We start from the raw sequence: 20,018 nt of genomic DNA, 5'->3' as shown, positions 1-20,018 counted from the left end.
CTCTACACCTTCCTATTAAGGGCTATTTCCTCGATAAGCTGAAGTCACACCATGTCTTACCTGATCACCTCTCCCCAATACTTCTTAGGTTGCCTTCTAGCTCTTCTCCTACCTACCAACGCCAACCTTTCACACCTTCTCACTGGGGCATCTAGGCTTCTCTTTCTCATATGCCCGAACCATCTAAGTCTCGCTTCTCACATCTTATCCTCCATAGGAGCCACACCCACTTTCTCCCGAATAACTTAATTCCTAATCTTATCTATCCCAGTGTTCCCGCAACATCCATCGCAATATCCTCATTTCAGCTACGTTCATCTTCTGGATATGGGAGTTCTTGACTGGCCATCATTCTTCCCCATACAACATAGTCTGTCTAACCATTGCATTATAGAACTAACCTTTAAGTTTAGGTGGCACATCCTTGTCACACAGGACGCCAGATTCTAATCTCCATTTCATCCACCCTGCCCCTACATGGTGTGTGACATCTTCATCAATCTCTTCGTTCCCTTGGATAACTGACCCATGATACTTGAAACTTCCTCTCTTAGGGATGCCTTGCAAATCAAGCCTCACGTCTATATTCGCTCCCCCCATCATGTCTCTGAACTTGCTCTCTAAGTACTCCGTCTTAGTCCTGCTCAACTTGAAACCTTTAGACTCTATGGTCTGTCTCCAAACCTCCAACTTCTTGTTGACACCGCCTCGTGTCTCATCAATTAATAGTATATCGTCAGCTAATAACATACACTATAGCACCTCCACTTGAATATGATGCATCAGTGCATCCATCGCCAAAGCAAATAAGAACGGGCTAAGTGCAGATCCTTGGTGTAACCCTATCCCAACTGGGAAATGATCCTAGTTTCCTCCCACATTCCTCACCCGAGTCTTAGATCCTTCATACATATCCTTAATCACTATGTAAGCAAGAGGAACACCTCTAGCCTCCAGGCATCTCTAAAGGACCTCCCTAGGGACCTTGTCGTATGCTTTCTCTAGGTAATTAAACACCATATGCGGATCCTTCTTCTTATACCTGTATTGTTCCACCAACCTCCTAACAAGATGGATGGCTTTCGTAGTTGAACGTCCCGACATGAAACCGAACCGGTTCTCAAAAATAGACAAAGTCCTCCTTACCCTTGCTTCCACCACCCTCTCTCAAACTTTCATAGTGTGACTAAGTAACTTGATACCCCTATAATTGTTAGAATTTTGGATATTACCATTATTCATGTACAACAAAATCATTGTACTCCACCTCCACTCCTTGGGCATCTTCTTCATCAAAAATAATGTTAAATGGCTTAGTCAGCCATTCTAAGCCAGCCCTACCCATATACCGGTCGCTCTGACCCTGCTCATCTTATGCACCGCCCATACGACCTCCTTAAAACTAAAGCGTCTACAATACCTAACATCACAACGACTCGTGGAGTGCTTCAAATCGCCTAGCACAATGTGCCTATCCCTCTCGTCATTCAAGAGTCCATTGAAGTAAGTCAGCCACCTTTGCTTGATTTGTGCCTCTTCCATTAAAACTCATCCCTCCTCGTCTTTGATGTACCTCACTTGGTCCAGATGATGAGATTTCCTCTCTCTCACCTTAGCCATCCGAAACAACTTTATGACCTTGCTTTTATCCCTCAGTTCTTCATACAAACAGGCAAACCCTATAGTCTTAGCCTCCATGACCGCCAGCTTCGCCTCCTTCTTAGCCTTCTTATACCCTTCTCTGATGGTCCTCTTCTCCTCCTCGTCAGTGCTCTCTACTAGCTTCAAATATGCCGCTTTCTTCACTTCTACTTTCCTTTGGACCTCCTTGTCCCACCACTAAAATCTTTTGTGTCCGCCAACGTAACCTTTCAAGATACACCTCCCTTGCATCCTCCCTAATGCAGTCTTTCATCTTCGTCCACATACCATCCGCGTCCCCACTACTCCTCTAAGCCCCTACAACCAACAACTTCTCCTGCAACTCCTGAGCCTTATCCTAAGTCAAAGCTTCCCACCTGATCTTTGATCGACTCCACCCCACCCTCTTCTTCCTCCTCATCACCATATCTAAGTCCATCACCAAAAGTATGTGCTGAGTCGTGAGGTTCTCACTCGGGATAACCTTGCAATTAATGCACAAACCTTTATCACACCTCTTAAGAAGGAGACGATTGATTTGGGTCTTCATCGTCGTATTCTTGAAGGTAACAAAGTGCTCCTCCCTCTTCTAAAAACCCGAATTTGCTATAACCAAATCAAACGCCTTAGTGAAAACCAACAACGAAGTACCTCCTCCATTTCTAACCCCAAAACCAAAGCCGCCATGCACCTCTTCATTGCTCCCAGCTGACTTCCCGATATACCTATTAAAATCCCCTCCTATGAATATCACTTCAATAGATGGAATACCATGCACAACCTTATCCAAACCTTCCTAAAAATGCCTTTTAACCTCTTTGTCAAGGCCCATTTGGGGTGCGTAAGCACTAATAACTTTCAAAGTGTGCCTTTCAACCACTAACTTAATAGTCATCAGTCTATCATTCACCCGACTAACATCTACCACTAGCTCTCTGAGGTCCTTGTACACCAAGATGCCAACTCCGTTCTTACCCATCCTATCTCCTGAGTACCATAGTTTGAACCGGTCCGCCTCCCGCGCCCTAGACCCTACCCACCTAGTCTCTTGAACACAGATAATATTAACCTTCCTCTTCTAGAGAATCTTTGCTAATTCTATAAACTTCTCTGTCAAAGTCCCTATGTTCCAAGATCCAATTCTCAACCTAAAGGTTCCCTTGTGCCCCTTACCATCCTTGCCCCTTGCCACACCCCTGCCCTACCCCTCACCCCACCTGAGGACATGTCCTTAATTTACCATTATCAATCAAACCACTATAACCGACAATTTTTTAAGGGCCAGAAAGTAATAAAATAACATGTAACTATAAGACCGTAATCATGATAACAAATAAGCACACTAATAAATGCCTAAACTAACACGAAAACCGTTTAAATAACATTAAAGAAAGAAGTGTGTTGACAAGTGGACATGAGGTACCAACTCCCGAGAATAGAACCTGGAATAGAGTCTTGGTATACACACCATTGTTGCGGCACCCGACGCGTTCACGTCCTTGCTGACGCCCACCCTGGCTGCTCTTCTATGTTTGCGCGTACGCCTCCTGCTCGTCTCCAACAACCACCGAATATTACCTAAAAGACACATAAAAATACTATAGGACCAAAAATAAAAGGGGGAGAGGGGGGATGTCACCGCTACCACGGGTGGTTTGAAGCCCTAAAAGGGATAAATGCAGCGAAAAAGGGGTGGGGGAAGGTTTCCGAGCAAGCTTGAACATAAGTAAAAAGAAGAAGAAAAAGGCTGTCGGACCTGGCTCGCCGGCGACAACAACAAGTGCTAAAAAACACACAAGGGATAAAAAGAAAAGAGGGGGGAGAGGGATATGTTGATACCGATCAGCAAAGAACGGGATAGAAGAAGAAGAGAAAGGGTGGAGGGGAGAATAACTGGTCTCCGGTAGGACAACAGTCACTAGAAGTAGTGGCTACTGTTAGGGTTAGGGAGCGGTAGAAGAAGAGAAAGTAGGAAGAGAAGAGGGTGGGAGAACAAAGAGAGAGAGAGATAGAGAGAGAGAGGATTAGGTGAAACGAAAAACTTACCTGGTCGTGTGGCGGTCGCCGGCTTCGACGCTAGTGGTGTTACCAGTCAGAAATCGACCGTTGAAGTTGAAAAGAGAGATAACAAGTCGAGGATTAAAATTTGAAAATATAAGATTATGCAAATTGGAATTCAATTTGGATAGGTCTATATAGTAGAATTGAACTTGTGTGCAAAGTTTGGAAGTAATCCGAAGTGTTTAAGTGTGATTCAGACACTCACTTGAAAGCATGAAGATTTAACAACTTAAAGAGAAATTCTATTAGGTTTGAGCCTCGATTCTTTGTTGTGATGTTCCCGTGGGTGTTTTAAGGCTTTGGATAAGTTTGAATAATATATTTGTATTTGTTGGTATGATTGGATGGGGTCCCGAGGGGCTCGGGTGTGTTTTGGATCATTGATTGAGAAACTAGTTAAGTCAAGGATTTGGAGTTTGACCATGGTAAATATCGGGTCAAGATGACCTCTTTTCGGTGTTTTGAATGCACAAGCAGGTTCGTAGCATATTTTACGATTGAAATGCATATATGTTTTGCGTCTGGGAGGTTCCGAATGAATTTTGGGTGCTAAAACGACGATTTTCTTATTGCTGTTTTTTTTTTTCTGGTGTAAATAATTAAGAAACTACCATTTATATCCCTAAAATTTGTAGACTTCCTTTAAAACATCAAAACATCATATATCTCTCATTTTAAGTTCAAATTGGGTGATTCAAAAGGCTATCTTAGATGTAATCTCGTAAGGATCATGTTCGAATTATCCAACATAAATTTTGAGATCATCTAGGATCTGATTCAGGCTGGGAGTTGGTCCACAGTTAGGAGCGTGAAGAGAGGGAGTCCAGTTTGGGTGGTTTCAGCGGAGTTTCTTCTGGGGGTCTGTCCCACCACATTATGGGTCGTCCTTATAGGCCCGATGAGATGGCTCATCCAGCTCATCGTGGTGCATCAGTTATCCACAGTTCTTACAGTGCTCATTCGGGTCAGTCATCATTTAGTGCATTACCAGTGCAGAGTTCTCACCATGCCTCGTCTGCTCAGGTTTCTACAGGCAGTTCCTCGGGTTATCAGGAGCAGCATCTTCATTAGAGGAGAGGTTGTTTCGAGTGCAGGGACTTGAGTCATCTCAAGAGGGATTGCCCTAGATTGCTGAGTGGGGTTCCACAATAGTGTTCTTGGCCGATAATACCAGCACCACCAGTTACACCACTCGCTCAGCCAGCTCAGGGTAGGGCCCAGATAGCTAGAGGTCGCCCTAAAGGGGGAGGATGATCATGTGGTGGTCAGGCTTGATTCTATGTTATTCCTGCCAGGCCAAAGGCCATTGCTTCAGACACAGTGATCACAGGTATTGTTTCAGTATGCCACAGGGATGCTTTCACATAATTTGACCCTAGTTCTACTTATTCCTATGTATCATCCTATTTTACTCGTTATTTGGATATGCCTCGTGAGTCCTTAGTCCTACTTGTTCATATATCTACATCGGTGAGAGATGCGATTGTTATAGACCGTGTTTATCGTTCGTGTGTGGTGACTATTGGGGGAGTGGAGACTAGAGTCGATCTCTTATAACTTAGTATGTTGATTTTGATGTGATTTTGGGTATGGATTAGCGGTCTCCATGTCATGCTATTCTGGATTGTCACGCTAAGACTGTGACGTTGGCGATGCATGGGTTGCCAAAGATCGAGTGGAGAGGTTCTCTAGATTATGTTTCCAATAGGGTGATTTCATATTTGAAGGCCCAACGGATGGTTGGGAAGGGGTGTCTATCATATTTGTCCTTTGTGAGGGATGTTGGTGCTGATACGCCCACTATTGATTTTTTTCTGGTAGTTCAAGACTTTCCGGATGTGTTTCCTGCAAACCTGCCGGGTATGCCACCCAACAGGGACATTGACTTTGGTATTGGCTTGGTGTAGGGCACACAACCCATTTCTATTTCTTCGTATCGTATGGCACCAACAGAGTTGAAGGAGTTGAAAGAACAGCTTCAGGAGCTCCTTGATAAGGGGTTTATTCGGTCTAGTGTATCGCCTTCGGGTGCATTGGTTCTATTTATGAAGAAGATGGATGGTTCTATCCGGATGTGCATCGACTATAGGCAGTTGAACAAAGTTACAATCAAGAACAAGTATCCTTTGCCGCACATTGATGATCTATTTGACCAGCTTCAGGGAGCGAGAGTGTTCTCTATGATTGATTTGAGGTCTAGGTATCACCAGTTGAAGATCCGGGACTCAGATATTTTGAAGATGGCATTCAGGACCCGCTACGGTTACTATGAATTCCTTTTTATGTCTTTTGGGCTAACCAACGCCCTAGCAACATTCAAGCATCTGATGAATAGTGTGTTTCAGCCATATCTTGATTTGTTTGTCATAGTATTCATTGATGACATCCTGATGTACTCACGTATTCAGGAGGAGCATGAATTGCATTTGAGGATTGTACTTCAGAGGTTGAGTGAGGAGAAGCTTTATGTAGAGTTCTCCAAGTGTGAGTTTTGGCTTAGTTCGATGGTGTTCTTAGGGCATATGGTGTCCAGCGAGGGGATTAAGGTGGATTTAAAGAAGATAAAGGCGGTTCATAGTTGGCCCAGACTGTCTTCAGCTACTGAGATTCAGAGTTTTCTCGGCTTGGTCGGATATTATTGTCGCTTTGTGGAGGGTTTCTCGTCCATTGCAGTGTTATTGACCAAATTGACCCAAAAGGGTGCTCCATTCAGGTGGTTGGATGAGTGTGAGAAGAGTTTTCAAAAGCTCAAGACTGCTTTGACCACAGCTTCAGTTCTAGGTTTTGCCTTCAGCGTCAGGCTCTTATACAGTGTATTGTGATGCTTCTCGAATTGGTATTGGGTGTGTCTTGATGCATGAGGGTAGAGTGATTGTTTATGTTTCGCGTCAGTTGAAGCCCTATGAGAAGAACTACCATGTTCATGATTTGGAGTTGGCAGCTATCGTTCATGCATTGAAGATTTGGAGGCATTATCTCTACGATGTGTCTTGTGAGGTATTTATGGATCATCGGAGTCTCCAGCACTTGTTCAAACAAAAATATCTAAATTTGAGGTAGTGGAGATGGTTGGAGCTGCTAAAGGACTATGATATCACCATTATGTATCATCCCTAGAAGGCCAATGTGGTGGTCGATGCCTTGAGTAGAAAGGCAGGGAGTACGAGTAGCCTTGCATTCATTCATGTTGGTGAGAGACTGCTTGCATCAGATGTTCAGTCCTTGGCCAATCAGTTTGTGAGATTAGATGTTTCGGAGCCTAGTCGGGTTCTAGCTTGTGTGGTTACTTCGTCTTCCTTATATGATTGCATCATAGAGCGTCAGTATGATGATCCCCATTTGTTTTTCTTAAGGACACAATTCAGCACAATAATGCTAAGGAAGTTACTATTGGGCATGATGGGGTGTTAAGGATGCAGGGTCGGATCTGTGAACCCAATGTAGATGGGTTGCGTGAGTTGATTCTTGCGGAGGCCCACAGTTCGTGGTATTCCATTCATCCCGGTGCCGCAAAGATGTATCAGGACTTGAGGCAACAATATTCGTGGAGGAGGATGAAGAAGGATATAGTGGGGCTTGTAGCTCGGTGCCTAAATTATCAATAGGTGAAGTACGAGCATCAGAGACCGGGTGGATTGCTTCAGAGGCTTGAGATTCAAGAGTAGAAATGAGAGTGTATCACCATGGATTGTGTAGTTGGACTCCCACGGACTTCGAGAAAGTTTGATGCTATTTGGGTGATTGTGGATCGGTTAACCAAGTCCGCGCATTTCATTCCAGTTGGGGTTACTTATTCTTCGGAGTGGTTGGCTGAGATCTACATCCGCGAGATTGTTCACTTTCACTGTGTGCCGGTGTCTATCATTTCAGATCGGGGCACGCAGTTTACATTGCAGTTTTAGAGAGCAGCGCAGCGAGAGTTAGGCACACAGGTTGAGTTGAGTACAACATTCTACCCTCAGACGAACGGACCGAGCGCACTATTCAGATATTGGAGGATATGATACGTGCTTGTGTCATAGATTTTGGAGGGGTTCTTGGGATCAGTGTCTACTACTTGTAGAGTTTGCCTACAACAACAACTACCAATCGAGCATTCAGATGGCTCCGTAAGAGGCTTTGTATGAGAGACGGTGCCGGTCTCTGGTGGGATGGTTTGAGCCGGGTGATGCTATGCCATTGGGTACTAACTTGGTTCAGGATGCTTTGGACAAGGTTAAGTTGATTCGGGATTGGCTTCGCACGGCACAGTCTATACAGAAGAGCTACGCCGATCGGAAGGTTCATGATGTTGCTTACATGGTGGGGGAGAAGGTACTACTCAGAGATTCATCCATGAAGGGTGTTTTGAGGTTCGGAAAGAAGGGAAAGTTGAGCCCTCGGTATATTAGGCCTTTTAAGGGTGCTTGAGAGGATTGGAGAGACGGCTTATAAGCTTGCATTACCGCCTAGTCTATCGAGTGTTCATCTAGTGTTTCATGTTTCTATGCTCCAGAAGTATGTCGGCGATCTGTCTTATGTTTTGGATTTCAGCACGGTTCAATTGGATGGTGACTTAACTTATGATGTGGAGCCGATGGCTATTTTGGACCGGCAGGTTCGAAAGTTGAGGTCAAAGAACATAGCTTCAATGAAGGTGCAGTGGAGAGGTCAGCCAGTCGAGAAGGCTACTTGGGAGACCGAGGGGATAATGCGGAGCAGATATCCACTCCTATTTGAGACTCCAAGTATGTTTTTAGACCCATTCGAGGACGAACGTTTGTTTAAGAGGGGGAGGATGTAATAACATGGCCGGTCATTTTGAGTGTTGTAGCCCCATTCCCCCATTTACTACTTATTCTACGCCTAATTGTGTATATGTGACGTGCCGGGGTATTTGGTTTGGTTTCGGGGATGTTTCGGAGTAAATTGAGACACTTAGTCCAAAGGTTGGAAGCTTAAGTTGAAAGAGTTGATCGGATGTTGCCTTATGTATAAATAATTCTGGAATGGAGTTTTGATGGTTCTGATAGCTCCGTATGGTGATTTTGGACTTAGGAGTGTGTCCGGATAGTGATTTGGAGGTCCGTAGTTAATTTTAGATTGAAATGGCAAATGCTGGAAATTAGAAGTTTTGGAAATTGAGAAGTTTGACCGAGAGTTGACTATGTGGTTACCGGGCACGGATTTTGGTTTCGAAAGTTTGAATAGGTCTGTTGTGTCATTTATGACTTGTGTGCGAAATTTGAGGTCAATCGGACTTGATTTGATAGGTTTCGGCATCAAATGTAGAAATTAGAAGTTCATTAGTTCATTAGGCTTGAATCGATACGCGATTCGTGGTTTTAGTATTGTTTGATGTAATTTGACGCTTCGAGCGAGTTCGTATGAAGTTTTAGGACTGGTTGGTATGTTTGGTTGAGGTCCTGGGGGCCTCGGGTGTGATTCAGATCACGTTCAGCGCATTTGGAACCTTAAAGGAACTCCTGATTTCCACTACTAGTTTTTTTATATGCGATCGTGAGTGTGATGTCGCGATCGCGAAGGGTTGTTGGTCACTGATAGAAATTTGTTCTCTCCCATCGCTAGTGAGGTCTGCAATCACGTAGCTTGAGCATTTAATGTATCGCGAACGTGTGGGCGTAGTCGCGTTCGCGAAGAGGAAATGAGGAGATTGGGTTCACGCGTGGTTGTTATTCGTGATCGCTTAGCAGTTTCTGCGTTCGCGTAGGTCAGTGATGGTTAGTCATCGCATTCGCGTGGGGATTTTAGCGATCGTGTAGGGTTAATTTTTGGGCAGCTTATTTTTGTGCTTCGCGATCGCGAAGCATTTTCCGCGATCGCGATTAAGGATTTCTGGGCAGAATTTAATGTCTCAAAAACGAGGGTTTGAGTTTATTTCACAATTTGATTTTGGGAGCTCGGATTGAGGCAATTCTTGGAGATATTTTCAAAGGAGTGATTAGGGCAAGTGATTCTAACTCGGTTTTGGTTAAATTACATGAATATATCATTATTTTCATCATTTAATTAGTGTTTTGGGTTGAAAATTTGGGGGAAATGGAGAAATCTTCTTAGGCCGAATTTTGGGGATTTGAGCGACACTTTTGTGTCGGACTTGAGTAATTTTGGTATGGTTGGACTCGTGATTGAATGGGCATTCAGATTTTATAACTTTTATTGGATTCCGAGACGTGGGCCCGGGGTTACTTTTGAGTTGACCTTTTGACTTTTGATTAAGAACTTATCATTTTCATACGGAATTGATTCATATAGCTTGAGTTGACTGTATCGAATTGTTTGTGGCTAGATTTGAGGCGTTCGGAGGCCGATTCGTGAGGCAAGGGCTTGCTAACGGAGTGATTCGATTTGCTTGAGGTAAGTATCGTATTTAAACTCGGTTGAAGCACTAGTTTCCTGAATTATTGTGATAGCCATGTGCTTTTGGGTGCGCACATGCTTGGGGATGAGCCCATGTGCGGGCACCGGGGGTTATATATGCATGTTCGGGTTGTGCTCGGGCTCTTATAAGCCTAGAATTAACTGTTAAGATTTAAGCTATGATATCTCACATGTTGTAACAGTTTATGTGATCTATCTTAGCCATGCTGAGGCTTTTTAGAGGTTTAACCCATGAACGAACTTGTTAAATATGTTTCAGTGATGAAATAACCGAATTGAGCTGCGATAGCACACTTTGCACATGCCTACACTTTAGCATGTCATTTATACTAGTCCAGGGACATGATAATTTTATTTCATTCATTATATACATGTAAACTTGCTTTATTGCTTCTGTATGATATGTTTGGACTGGAGGCTTGTGGCTATGCCGGGCGGATTATATTATTGGCATGTGAATTGTCCGTGCAACACGTGATTTGTCCGTTCGGATCTATATATTGATATTATTGGCACGTGAGTTGTCCGTGCGGATCCATATATTGATATTAATGGCACGTGAGTTATCCGTGCAGCACGTGAGTTGCCCGTGCGGATCCATATATTGATAATAGTGACACATGAGTTATCCGTGTCGCACGTGAGGTATCCGTGCAGGTTCTATTGTTAGCACGTGAGTTATCCGTGCAGCACGTGAGTTGTCCGTGCAATGTGTGAAACTTGTATTTTCTTGATTATTTATCTGATTTACTTGTTTCCTTCCTCTACATGCCATAATACTGTCTGAGCGGGGAATTTGAGAAACTGTGCACATGCACACGCGGATATTCTTCTCACGAAGCTTGATGAGTTAGTTCTAAATATTGTTCTGTGTTGGTTTAAAAAGGCGGAATTACACCAGAATAACTAGTATCCTCAATAATACAAGCTTCTCTTACATTGCGTTGCTTATTTATGATACTTATTGAGTTGGTTGTACTCATACTATACCTTGCACCTCGTGTGCAAATCCAGGTATTTTCGAGTACGGTGGTTGCTGATCGTGGAGTTTTACCTGCTCGGAGATTATCGAGGTAGCTACTTTGGCGTCCGCAGACCTTGAGTCTCCTCCCCTATCTCTCAGTTTTACTTATTCTGTTCTACTTTCTTAGACAGTGTACCAGACTATGTTATTATATAGATACTTATGTACTCAGTGACACCCGAGTTTTGGGAAATTTTGTATTGCGTTATGGAGTTTTCATCCAATTTTTATGAGATTATTACTTACTTAAACCTATTTCAGTATATTTTGAATTTAAGATGTCGGTATGTGTGAGTTGTCGGCTTTCCTGGTATTATGATAGGCGCCATCACGGCACTTATGATTTGGGGTCGTGACACATTAGCACAAAACTAAGCCATCAGATCTGAATCCATCTAACTCAACCAAGCCACGCAGGTTGCCAAACCCTAGAGTATAACCACAAAACACCGGTAAAGCCTCACCACACCATGCTGATCCAAATCACTACCAAGCTGGTCTATTTCTTCGAATTCCTCTAGACTTGCCTTCAAGCTAACACTCCTCCTTACTAGTACACTATGATCCTTAATCCTAAAGCTCATTCCAAGAGATCCTAGCATGAAACCACGTCGTCTCAAGACCCATAATCCATTATATTCCATCTTAAACACCCAAGAATACCGCAACTAAGATACCCACTCTGTAGAGAACTTCTGTGAATCTGAAGTTGTTTCTTTAACCTCTCTATACTGGAATGTAGAATCACTAATGATATAGAACTACCGCAAGTGGCGACACCATCCAATGAAAATCGCAGATCTCAGCCATATACTAATCCGAAAAATCCTTGACTACCGCGTATGAATCGTGAACTCACAAGAACCTTCTCGAGAGTCATCAACTCTACTCTAATCTTCAATGCACTGCTACGAGCCGAACAACAGGTACTCCATTAGCACACAAATACCTCAAGAAGTAACCCACACACTAAGAACCTGAGTGAAACCCTACTCCATGCACACTACCTCCACCACGAACAACAAACCCGAAACATTGCATGATTTCGGGTACTCCTATAAAGTATAGAACATCATACATTCAGTGATTCCCTTGATCAAGTCATCCTCAAAGCCAACCTCTTCAAGTCACAACTGATCCACAAATATGCCTCAGACCAAAACTAATATAACACATAACCATACAATCAGATCGTCGATAACAGACTCCCCCCACTTGGCTCAGAGCCATAGAACACAACATCCGATAATACCATAATACCCTTACTCTATAACTGCCATAATCCCACACTATAAGTCAACTAAATCCTTCATGAAATCATGTAACCCTAATCATAAGGTAACTCAACCCATCCGCTCAATGCATATCCATCCTTATGATAGTCATGCAAACTTCCTTAAGTGATCCGAACTCAAATTGCAGCCCATACGTATCCGGTTGGTAGAAATAAAACTCTTCACAGAAATCTCATAGAGATCACACAACCTCAGAACATCCCGCAGGAGATAACTCATCTACTTAGACTCAAACTGGCATCTCACTACACCCTAACATGGACACAACCACTATATTATCGCTAAATCTTTCCGAATCTAAACTCGTCAACAAGGCATAAGAATCCACCCCATACCACAAATTAACAACATGAAAGACCCCTCAACACGCTCATAACTCGAGATTGCATCACACATCAAGGCATAAGTCAACCATCTAGTCCTTTACGCCCTAAGCAAACCCTTCTCATCACATCCAAACCATCTAAGCACAGCCCTCAGTCACATAGTACTCATCATATAGCTATCCAACAACTCATTGAGCCATCAATCCAACTCCTAGGAACACTACCAGACATATAAGTCCAAAAGCACATACTCGTACAATTAAATCTACCGAGCCTGAGCAGCGGTCTGAACTTGCCCTCAAGTCCTCCATACTGGCCTAACTCCACAACAAAGAGAACACATATTGCAACTCATCCATGATATCACAAGCTGTCGATGCATTATTGGTACCGGATGATCAACATAACACATGAGGGGATGGAAGGAAATCAAGATATACGCTTCAAGTTGAATCAACATTGCACGATAAAGAAGAAAAGATGGGAAGTTTCCTAGATGCCATGTAGCCTCTCGAAGATAAGAATGGATGCCATCATACTGATCCGCAAGACTCTACTAGACACTTTCTCATGACTCCTAGAAACCTATGAACCTAAAGCTCTGATACCAACTTGTCACGGCCCAAAATTCACCTAGTCTTGATGGCACCTAACCCAACCCGCTAGGTAAGCCAAATAACAGTCAACACATTTGTAATGAAATAAAAGTGGTCAACAAATGATATAACTGAATTTCTCTACAATATCCCAAGTTGTGGCACAAGTCATGAGCCATTAAGACTAGATTTACAAAACTAGTATGAAATAAATACGACATCTGTTTGAAATGTATATAAACAGAATTCGAATCTAAAACTACCAAGGACAAGTGGTAGCTATGTCCAGAAGTCAGATGCCTCTTTAGTGCCAGCTTCCGTCATCCACAGCATCTTAGCTCCAAGATCTGCACATAAGGTGCAGAAGTGTACTATGATTGCAACTGACCCATGTACTAGCAAGTATCATAACTAACCTCGACGAGGTAAGAGAAGCAAGAATTATAAATTATGCTCGCTAGTCACTTGTACAGTTCATAACTCTAACAAGTACAGAACAATAACAGGATCATGTCATGAATCACAGAATAAGCCACCTTGGTGCACATAACAACTTAGCATACTCTATTTAGTCAACAATTCAGCATATAAAAGAGATATGTAAATAAATCAGGAAAATAACCACGAAAATTTCAAGTAAAGATGAAATGCAATAACCAAATCAAATAAATTTGTTGCGGCGCGCAACCCGATCCAAATAGAAATCCTATTACGGCTCTCGGGCCCACATCAGAGTCTCAGTAACTGAACCAAACCAATAACCAGCTCTCCCAGAGCTCACATCAACAAGAAACCCGTTGGTTTCTCACAATCCGCATGTATACCATCAAGAAGTCACATGAGAGGGTGACCCTAAAGGGGATGGATGCATATCCACCTGTAGCATAGATAACTCACGTGCTATCATAATCTGCCTGACATGGTCACTGGCTCAATATCGTAATCCGCCCGGCGTGGTCATAGGCTCAATATCACGGATTCGCCCGGTGTGGCTATATCACAATCCGCCTGGCGTGATCATAGGCATAATATCACAATTTGTCCGACGTGGTCACTTGTACAATATCATAATTTGCCCAACATGGTCACATGCACAATATCACAATCCTTCCAGTGTGATCACATGCACAATATCATAATTCCGCCCGGCGTGGTCACAGGCACATTATCACAATCTGCTGATGTGGTCACATGCACAATATCACAATCCACTCGGCGTGGTCATAGGCAACCAGTCCAAACCATATCACACAGAAAGCAAATATACAATAATACATGTATACGATCAATGAATATCAAATTTCATACTCTTAGACTGGTATAAGTGAAATGCTAAAGTGTATGCATATGCAAGTGTGATATCATAACTCAATTCAAGTAAATACATCACAAATAGCAACTATCAGATTCATTCAGGAGGTCAACCTCTATATAACCTCAAACATGGTTCAAATAGCTCACAACAGGGGTAAATGTATAAAAAAAACATCACAGCATGAAGTTTAGCAATCAATTCAAAGCATATCACGACCCCGAGCATGGATAATACACTGGTACTCGCACATGGACTTAGCCCCACACATGTGTGATACCCATAGCACGTAGCTATCATAAATAACTTAGGCAACTAGAAGCTCTACCAAGTTTAGGTAAGATACTTACCTCAAGAAAGCCATAGCGATACTCTAGAATTGCCATCCCCCGAAATAACCTTCGAACAGCTTGAATCTAGCCCAAAAAAACTTAATATTATAAATAAAAGCCATAGGAAATGATTTTGATTAATAAAGCTTTTATTTTTAACTAAAATAAAAAAAAAAGTCAACTCAAAAAGAAAACCTCAGGACCGCACTCCGAAACCTGACAAAATTTACAAATTTCGAACACTCATTTCGATACGAGTCCAACTATATCAATTTCATCCAATTCCGACCTCAAATCGACCTTCAAATCATCAATTTATGATTTAAAATTGTTTTTACTAAAATCCCTAATTTCTTCAATTCAATTCATCAGTCAATCGCTAAATTCAAGGATGGAATCATGAAATATAATTAAATTTGAGTCAAAAATACTTACCTCAATCCAAGTAGTAACACTCCCCTCCAAAATCGCCAAAATCGAGCTACAAAATCTTGTGAGAAAAAGTAACTAAATTTCGAAATAAGTAAAAATGCAGCAACTATGAAGAAGATGAATAAACTCTAGTTCGCAAAAGCCAAAACCCTCGGTATGTGAGAAGTCCAACTCCTAATGATGCGGATGACAGACACGTTGCTGAAACAGTCAAAATCTTGAGAGAGCAACAAAGGGAAATTATGAATCACCTCTCAAGACAAGACCCGGTGATGACAGAATTGAAGCAGGCACTTTCGGTTGCTTCCAATAACTCTAATGGAGGAGTTCGGATTCCTCCCAGCGTTAGTGCAAATCAAACAGTTCAATAACCAGTAACTACGATCCAAAGGGGGAGTTCGATTTTAACAAGGCAGGTGGTACATGTAGTGGATTTGGGAATGAACATAACGCCGATGATCCTTTCTAAACTGAGCTCATGCGATTCATGAGAGAGATGAATGAACGAATGGACCAAAATGCTAAAGAATTCCATGCCCTGAAGGATCAGATCCCGGTGAGTGCCATCGGTGCTAAAGGGACCGGAATCTAAGAAGTATACACAGTTGCCATTCAAACCAAGTGTGGCCCCGGAGTTAATTCCAAAACGATTCTAGGGCTCGCTTTTAGCCTTACGAAATGGCTGATAAGCGAGGAAATAAAGGTTTTCATTCATCGGATATGTTTGCTTCCGATAGAAGAGTGGATCATGGTCGGAGTAGCAGAGCTTTACAGATGAAAGAAACATCAGGGTCCTGAGATTCAGCGTACCCCCGGTTATCCGACTACAACTTTAACATCAGTTTAGTAGATTTGGTGTCCTCCATGAGAAACATTAAGGAGGCTAGGTTTCCAAAACCAATTCGATTGGATCCTATTCAGAGAGATGGTCACGGGACTGGGAACTGCCAGCACCTACGTGAAGAGGTTGCATCATTGTTGATGAATGGTCACCTTAGTGATTTTCTAAGTGATCAAGCCAAAAATAATTATGGGAAAAGCCGAAATGCTGGGGAGCAAGATAAATCGGCTGCAGGGTCTCGCATGATGATTAACATGATCTTTAGTGGTTGCAAAATAAATAGGGTAACATTCTCAGCAACAAAGAAGATAAAGATATCAGTAACTCATGGCAAGAGGATCCGAGAAGCTTTAGAAGATGATGACATCACCTTCACGGAAGAGGATGTTGATGGACTACTCCTACCGTACAACGATGCTTTAGTAATATCTCTTAATGTTTTAGATTTTAAAATTAAACGTGTGTTGGCTGATCTAGGTAGTTTGGCTAATATCATACAATGGAGACTTTTAGAGCAAGAAAAATTAACCGAAAACATAGTTCCGGCAACAAATCTTCTGGCCGTATTCAACTTAACAAGTGTAATGACCCGGGGAGACATTCTACTGCCCACACATGTCGAAGGCGTAACGAAGACCACACTGTTCAAAGTGGTAAATAGCAATATGGGATACAATGTGATCCTTGGAAGGCCTTGGATACATGAAATGAAGGTTGTGTCGTCAACTTATCATCAATTGTTGTAATTTCCCATGCCAGAGGAAGTCAAGAAGATCAGAAGAGATCAATCGACTGCAAGAGAGATGAACACAGTGACCTTATCTAGTAGCAAGGGAAAAGAAATAAGCAAATAACAATTATAGGATTTGGTGCCCTCTTCCACCCCAATTGAATATAATGGAGAAGAGGACTCATCTCATTTTTATCACGTGCTAAGGTCTTTTTAGGTACCAGAGTAAATGGATGCGACCAAATTAACAACCCAAGAGCTCAAACAAATAGCCTTGTTCACGGAGTTCTTAAAAAGGAAATTCTATTTAGGAACGAGGTTGGGTCCCGAACTCAGATTAAAAATTATAGATTTTCTAAAAGCTAACTTTGATTGTTTCGCATTCAGAGATGACACATATTCCATTAGAAGTGGTTGTTCACAAGCTGAGTTTGAATCCTCACATCCCTCCGGTAAGCCAGAAGAAATGACCAATAGCAGAGGTTAGAAACATGTTTGTCAAAGAAGAGGTAAGCCGATTACTGAATATAGGTTCAATTCGAGAGGTAAATTACCTCGATTGGTTCACTAACATAGTAGTAGTTCCTTACAAGAATAATAAATTTAGAATGTGTGTAGATTATAAATATTTGAATAAGGCATGCCCTAAGGACTCTATCTTGTTGCCAAATATTGATCAGATTATCGATGTTACGGTCAGGCATGAGTTAATGAGCTTTCTTGATGCGTATTCCGGGAATAATCAAATTAGGATGCTCCTGGAAAAACAAGAAAAAACTTCATTTATCACAAATTTTGGCACGTACTGCTATAATCTGATGCCCGTCGGGCTTAAAAATGTCGAAGCCACTTACCAGAGGCTCGTTAATAAAATGTTTGAGTAGCAAAGTGGTAAAATAATGGAGGTGTATATTGATGATATGTTGGTCAAGTCTCTTAGTCATGTGATCATTTGACTCATCTACAAGAGACGTTTGACATTCTGAGAAAGTACAACATGAATCTCAATCCAGAAAAATGCGTTTTCCGAGTTGGTTCCAAAATATTCTTAGGGTTTCTGGTCTCTCGAAGAGGAATCGAAGTAAACCCCGATAAGATCAAAGCAACCGAGGATCTACCAGATCAATTAACAAGTGTGAAGGAGGTGCAAAGTTTGACCGGAAGGTTGGCAACCCTAAGCAGGTTTATATCAAGATCCTCTGAGAAATGCCATCATTTTTGCTCACTTTTAAAAAAGAAGAATGATTTTGTGTGGACTACGGGATTCCAGCAAGCATTTAAAGACCTAAAAAGGTACATGTCTAGCTCTCTGTTGTTGTTAAAATCGATGGAAGGTGAGCAATTGTTAATTTATCTAACAGTTTTGGAAGTAGCAGTAAGTGTTGTCCTAGTCCTCTAAAAAACTTAGGCCTTATTTTGAATGTCATCCCATAGCCATTGTGACAACCTTTCCCTTGAGGAATGTCCTTCATAAACCTGAATTATCGGGTCGATTGGCTAAATGGGCAGTCGAAGTTAGTGAATTCGACATTGAATACAAACCCAAGACTACGATCAAGTAACAAGTATTGGCCGACTTTGTGGCTGACTTTAGTCCGGGATTGATGCCTACTAAAGAAGCAGTGCCGGTATCGGGGACTATATCATGTGTTTAGACTTTGTTTAGGGATGGAGCTTCTAACGTAAAAGGGTCTGGTATTGGGATAGTATTAATCATTCCTTCGGGAGAAATCTTGAGACAGGCCATTAGAACTGTACCATTAACTAATAATGAAGTTGAGTAAGGGGCTTTGATTGCAGGACTTGAATTAGCTCGGGGACTAGACTCTGAGATAATTAAAATAAAGTGCAACTCTCGGCTGGTAGTGAATCAGGTGTATGGAATTTTCTACACCAAGGAGGAGCATATGCAACAGTACTTGAATAAGGTTCAAGTATTACTCTCCCGGTTCAGGAATGGTCGATAATACACATTCTGAGAGAAGAAAATATGAAGGCAGATGCATTGGCAAATTTGGGGTCGTCCACGGAAATAAAAGGAGTTTATTATGGTGACGTCGTTCAACCGCTGCATTTGGCATTGGACGTGGACAGAAATTGTGAGGTTAACTCAACCAACCTAATTTAGGATTGAAGAAATGAGTTTATAGAGTATTTAAGGCATGGTAAATTGCCTGAAGATCCAAAAGCATCCCGGGCACTACGCACTAAAGTTGCTCATTATTATCTTGTTGATAGTCAAATGTACATGAGGTCTTTCCAAGGACCATTGGCGCAGTGTTTAGGGACATCAAAGGCTGACTGCGTGATAAGGGAGGTTCACGAAGGAGTGTGCGGGAACCACTCTGGTGCAGACTCATTGATTCTCAAATTGATTAGGGTTGGTTACTATTGGCCCCGGATAGAGCAAGACACGAAAGCATTTGTACAAAAATGTGATAAATGCCAGCGTTATGCACAGTTAGTGCATCAACCGGCTGAACGTTTGCATTCTATGGCATCACTATGGCCATTCATGAAATGGGGGATGGACATAGTTGGTCCCCTACCAGAAGGTCCCGACAGGTAAAATTTCTTTTGGTTTTGACTAACTATTTCACTAAATAGGTTAAAACAAGTGCTTACAAAAAGATTGGAAAGCGAGAAGTGATTGATTTCATATGAGATCGTTGTGAGGTTAACTCAACCAACCTAATATAGGATTGAAGAAATGAGTTTATAGAGTATTTAAGGCATGGTAAATTGCCTGAAGATCCAAAAGCATCCCGGGCACTACGCACTAAAGATGCTCATTATTATCTTGTTGATAGTCAAATGTACATGAGGTCTTTCCAAGGACCATTGGCGCAGTGTTTAGGGACATCAAAGGCTGATTGCGTGATAAGGGAGGTTCATGAAGGAGTGTGCGGGAACCACTCTGGTGCAGACTCATTGATTCTCAAATTGATTAGGGTTGGTTACTATTGGCCCCGGATAGAGCAAGACACGAAAGCATTTGTACAAAAATGTGATAAATGCCAGCGTTATGCACAGTTAGTGCATCAACC

The 20,018-nt window shown here is 42.2% G+C and overlaps 1 protein-coding gene across 1 annotated transcript; it reads right to left on the bottom strand.

The window, feature by feature from the left end:
- Nucleotides 1-1,548: 1,548 nt before the first annotated feature.
- On the bottom strand, nucleotides 1,549-2,620 carry LOC107819227 (uncharacterized). Its single transcript, XM_075227352.1, has 4 exons — nucleotides 2,448-2,620; nucleotides 2,293-2,366; nucleotides 2,019-2,095; nucleotides 1,549-1,839 (listed from the first exon to the last, which is right to left on the bottom strand). The coding sequence occupies exons 1-4, from the start codon at nucleotides 2,618-2,620 to the stop codon at nucleotides 1,549-1,551; spliced, it is 615 nt and encodes a 204-aa protein (XP_075083453.1).
- Nucleotides 2,621-20,018: the final 17,398 nt, after the last annotated feature.

This window comes from Nicotiana tabacum, chromosome 12 (assembly GCF_000715075.1).
Source record: "Nicotiana tabacum cultivar K326 chromosome 12, ASM71507v2, whole genome shotgun sequence".
NCBI classification, from domain to species: domain Eukaryota; kingdom Viridiplantae; phylum Streptophyta; class Magnoliopsida; order Solanales; family Solanaceae; genus Nicotiana; species Nicotiana tabacum.
This window is presented reverse-complemented; position numbering and strand designations above follow the sequence as displayed.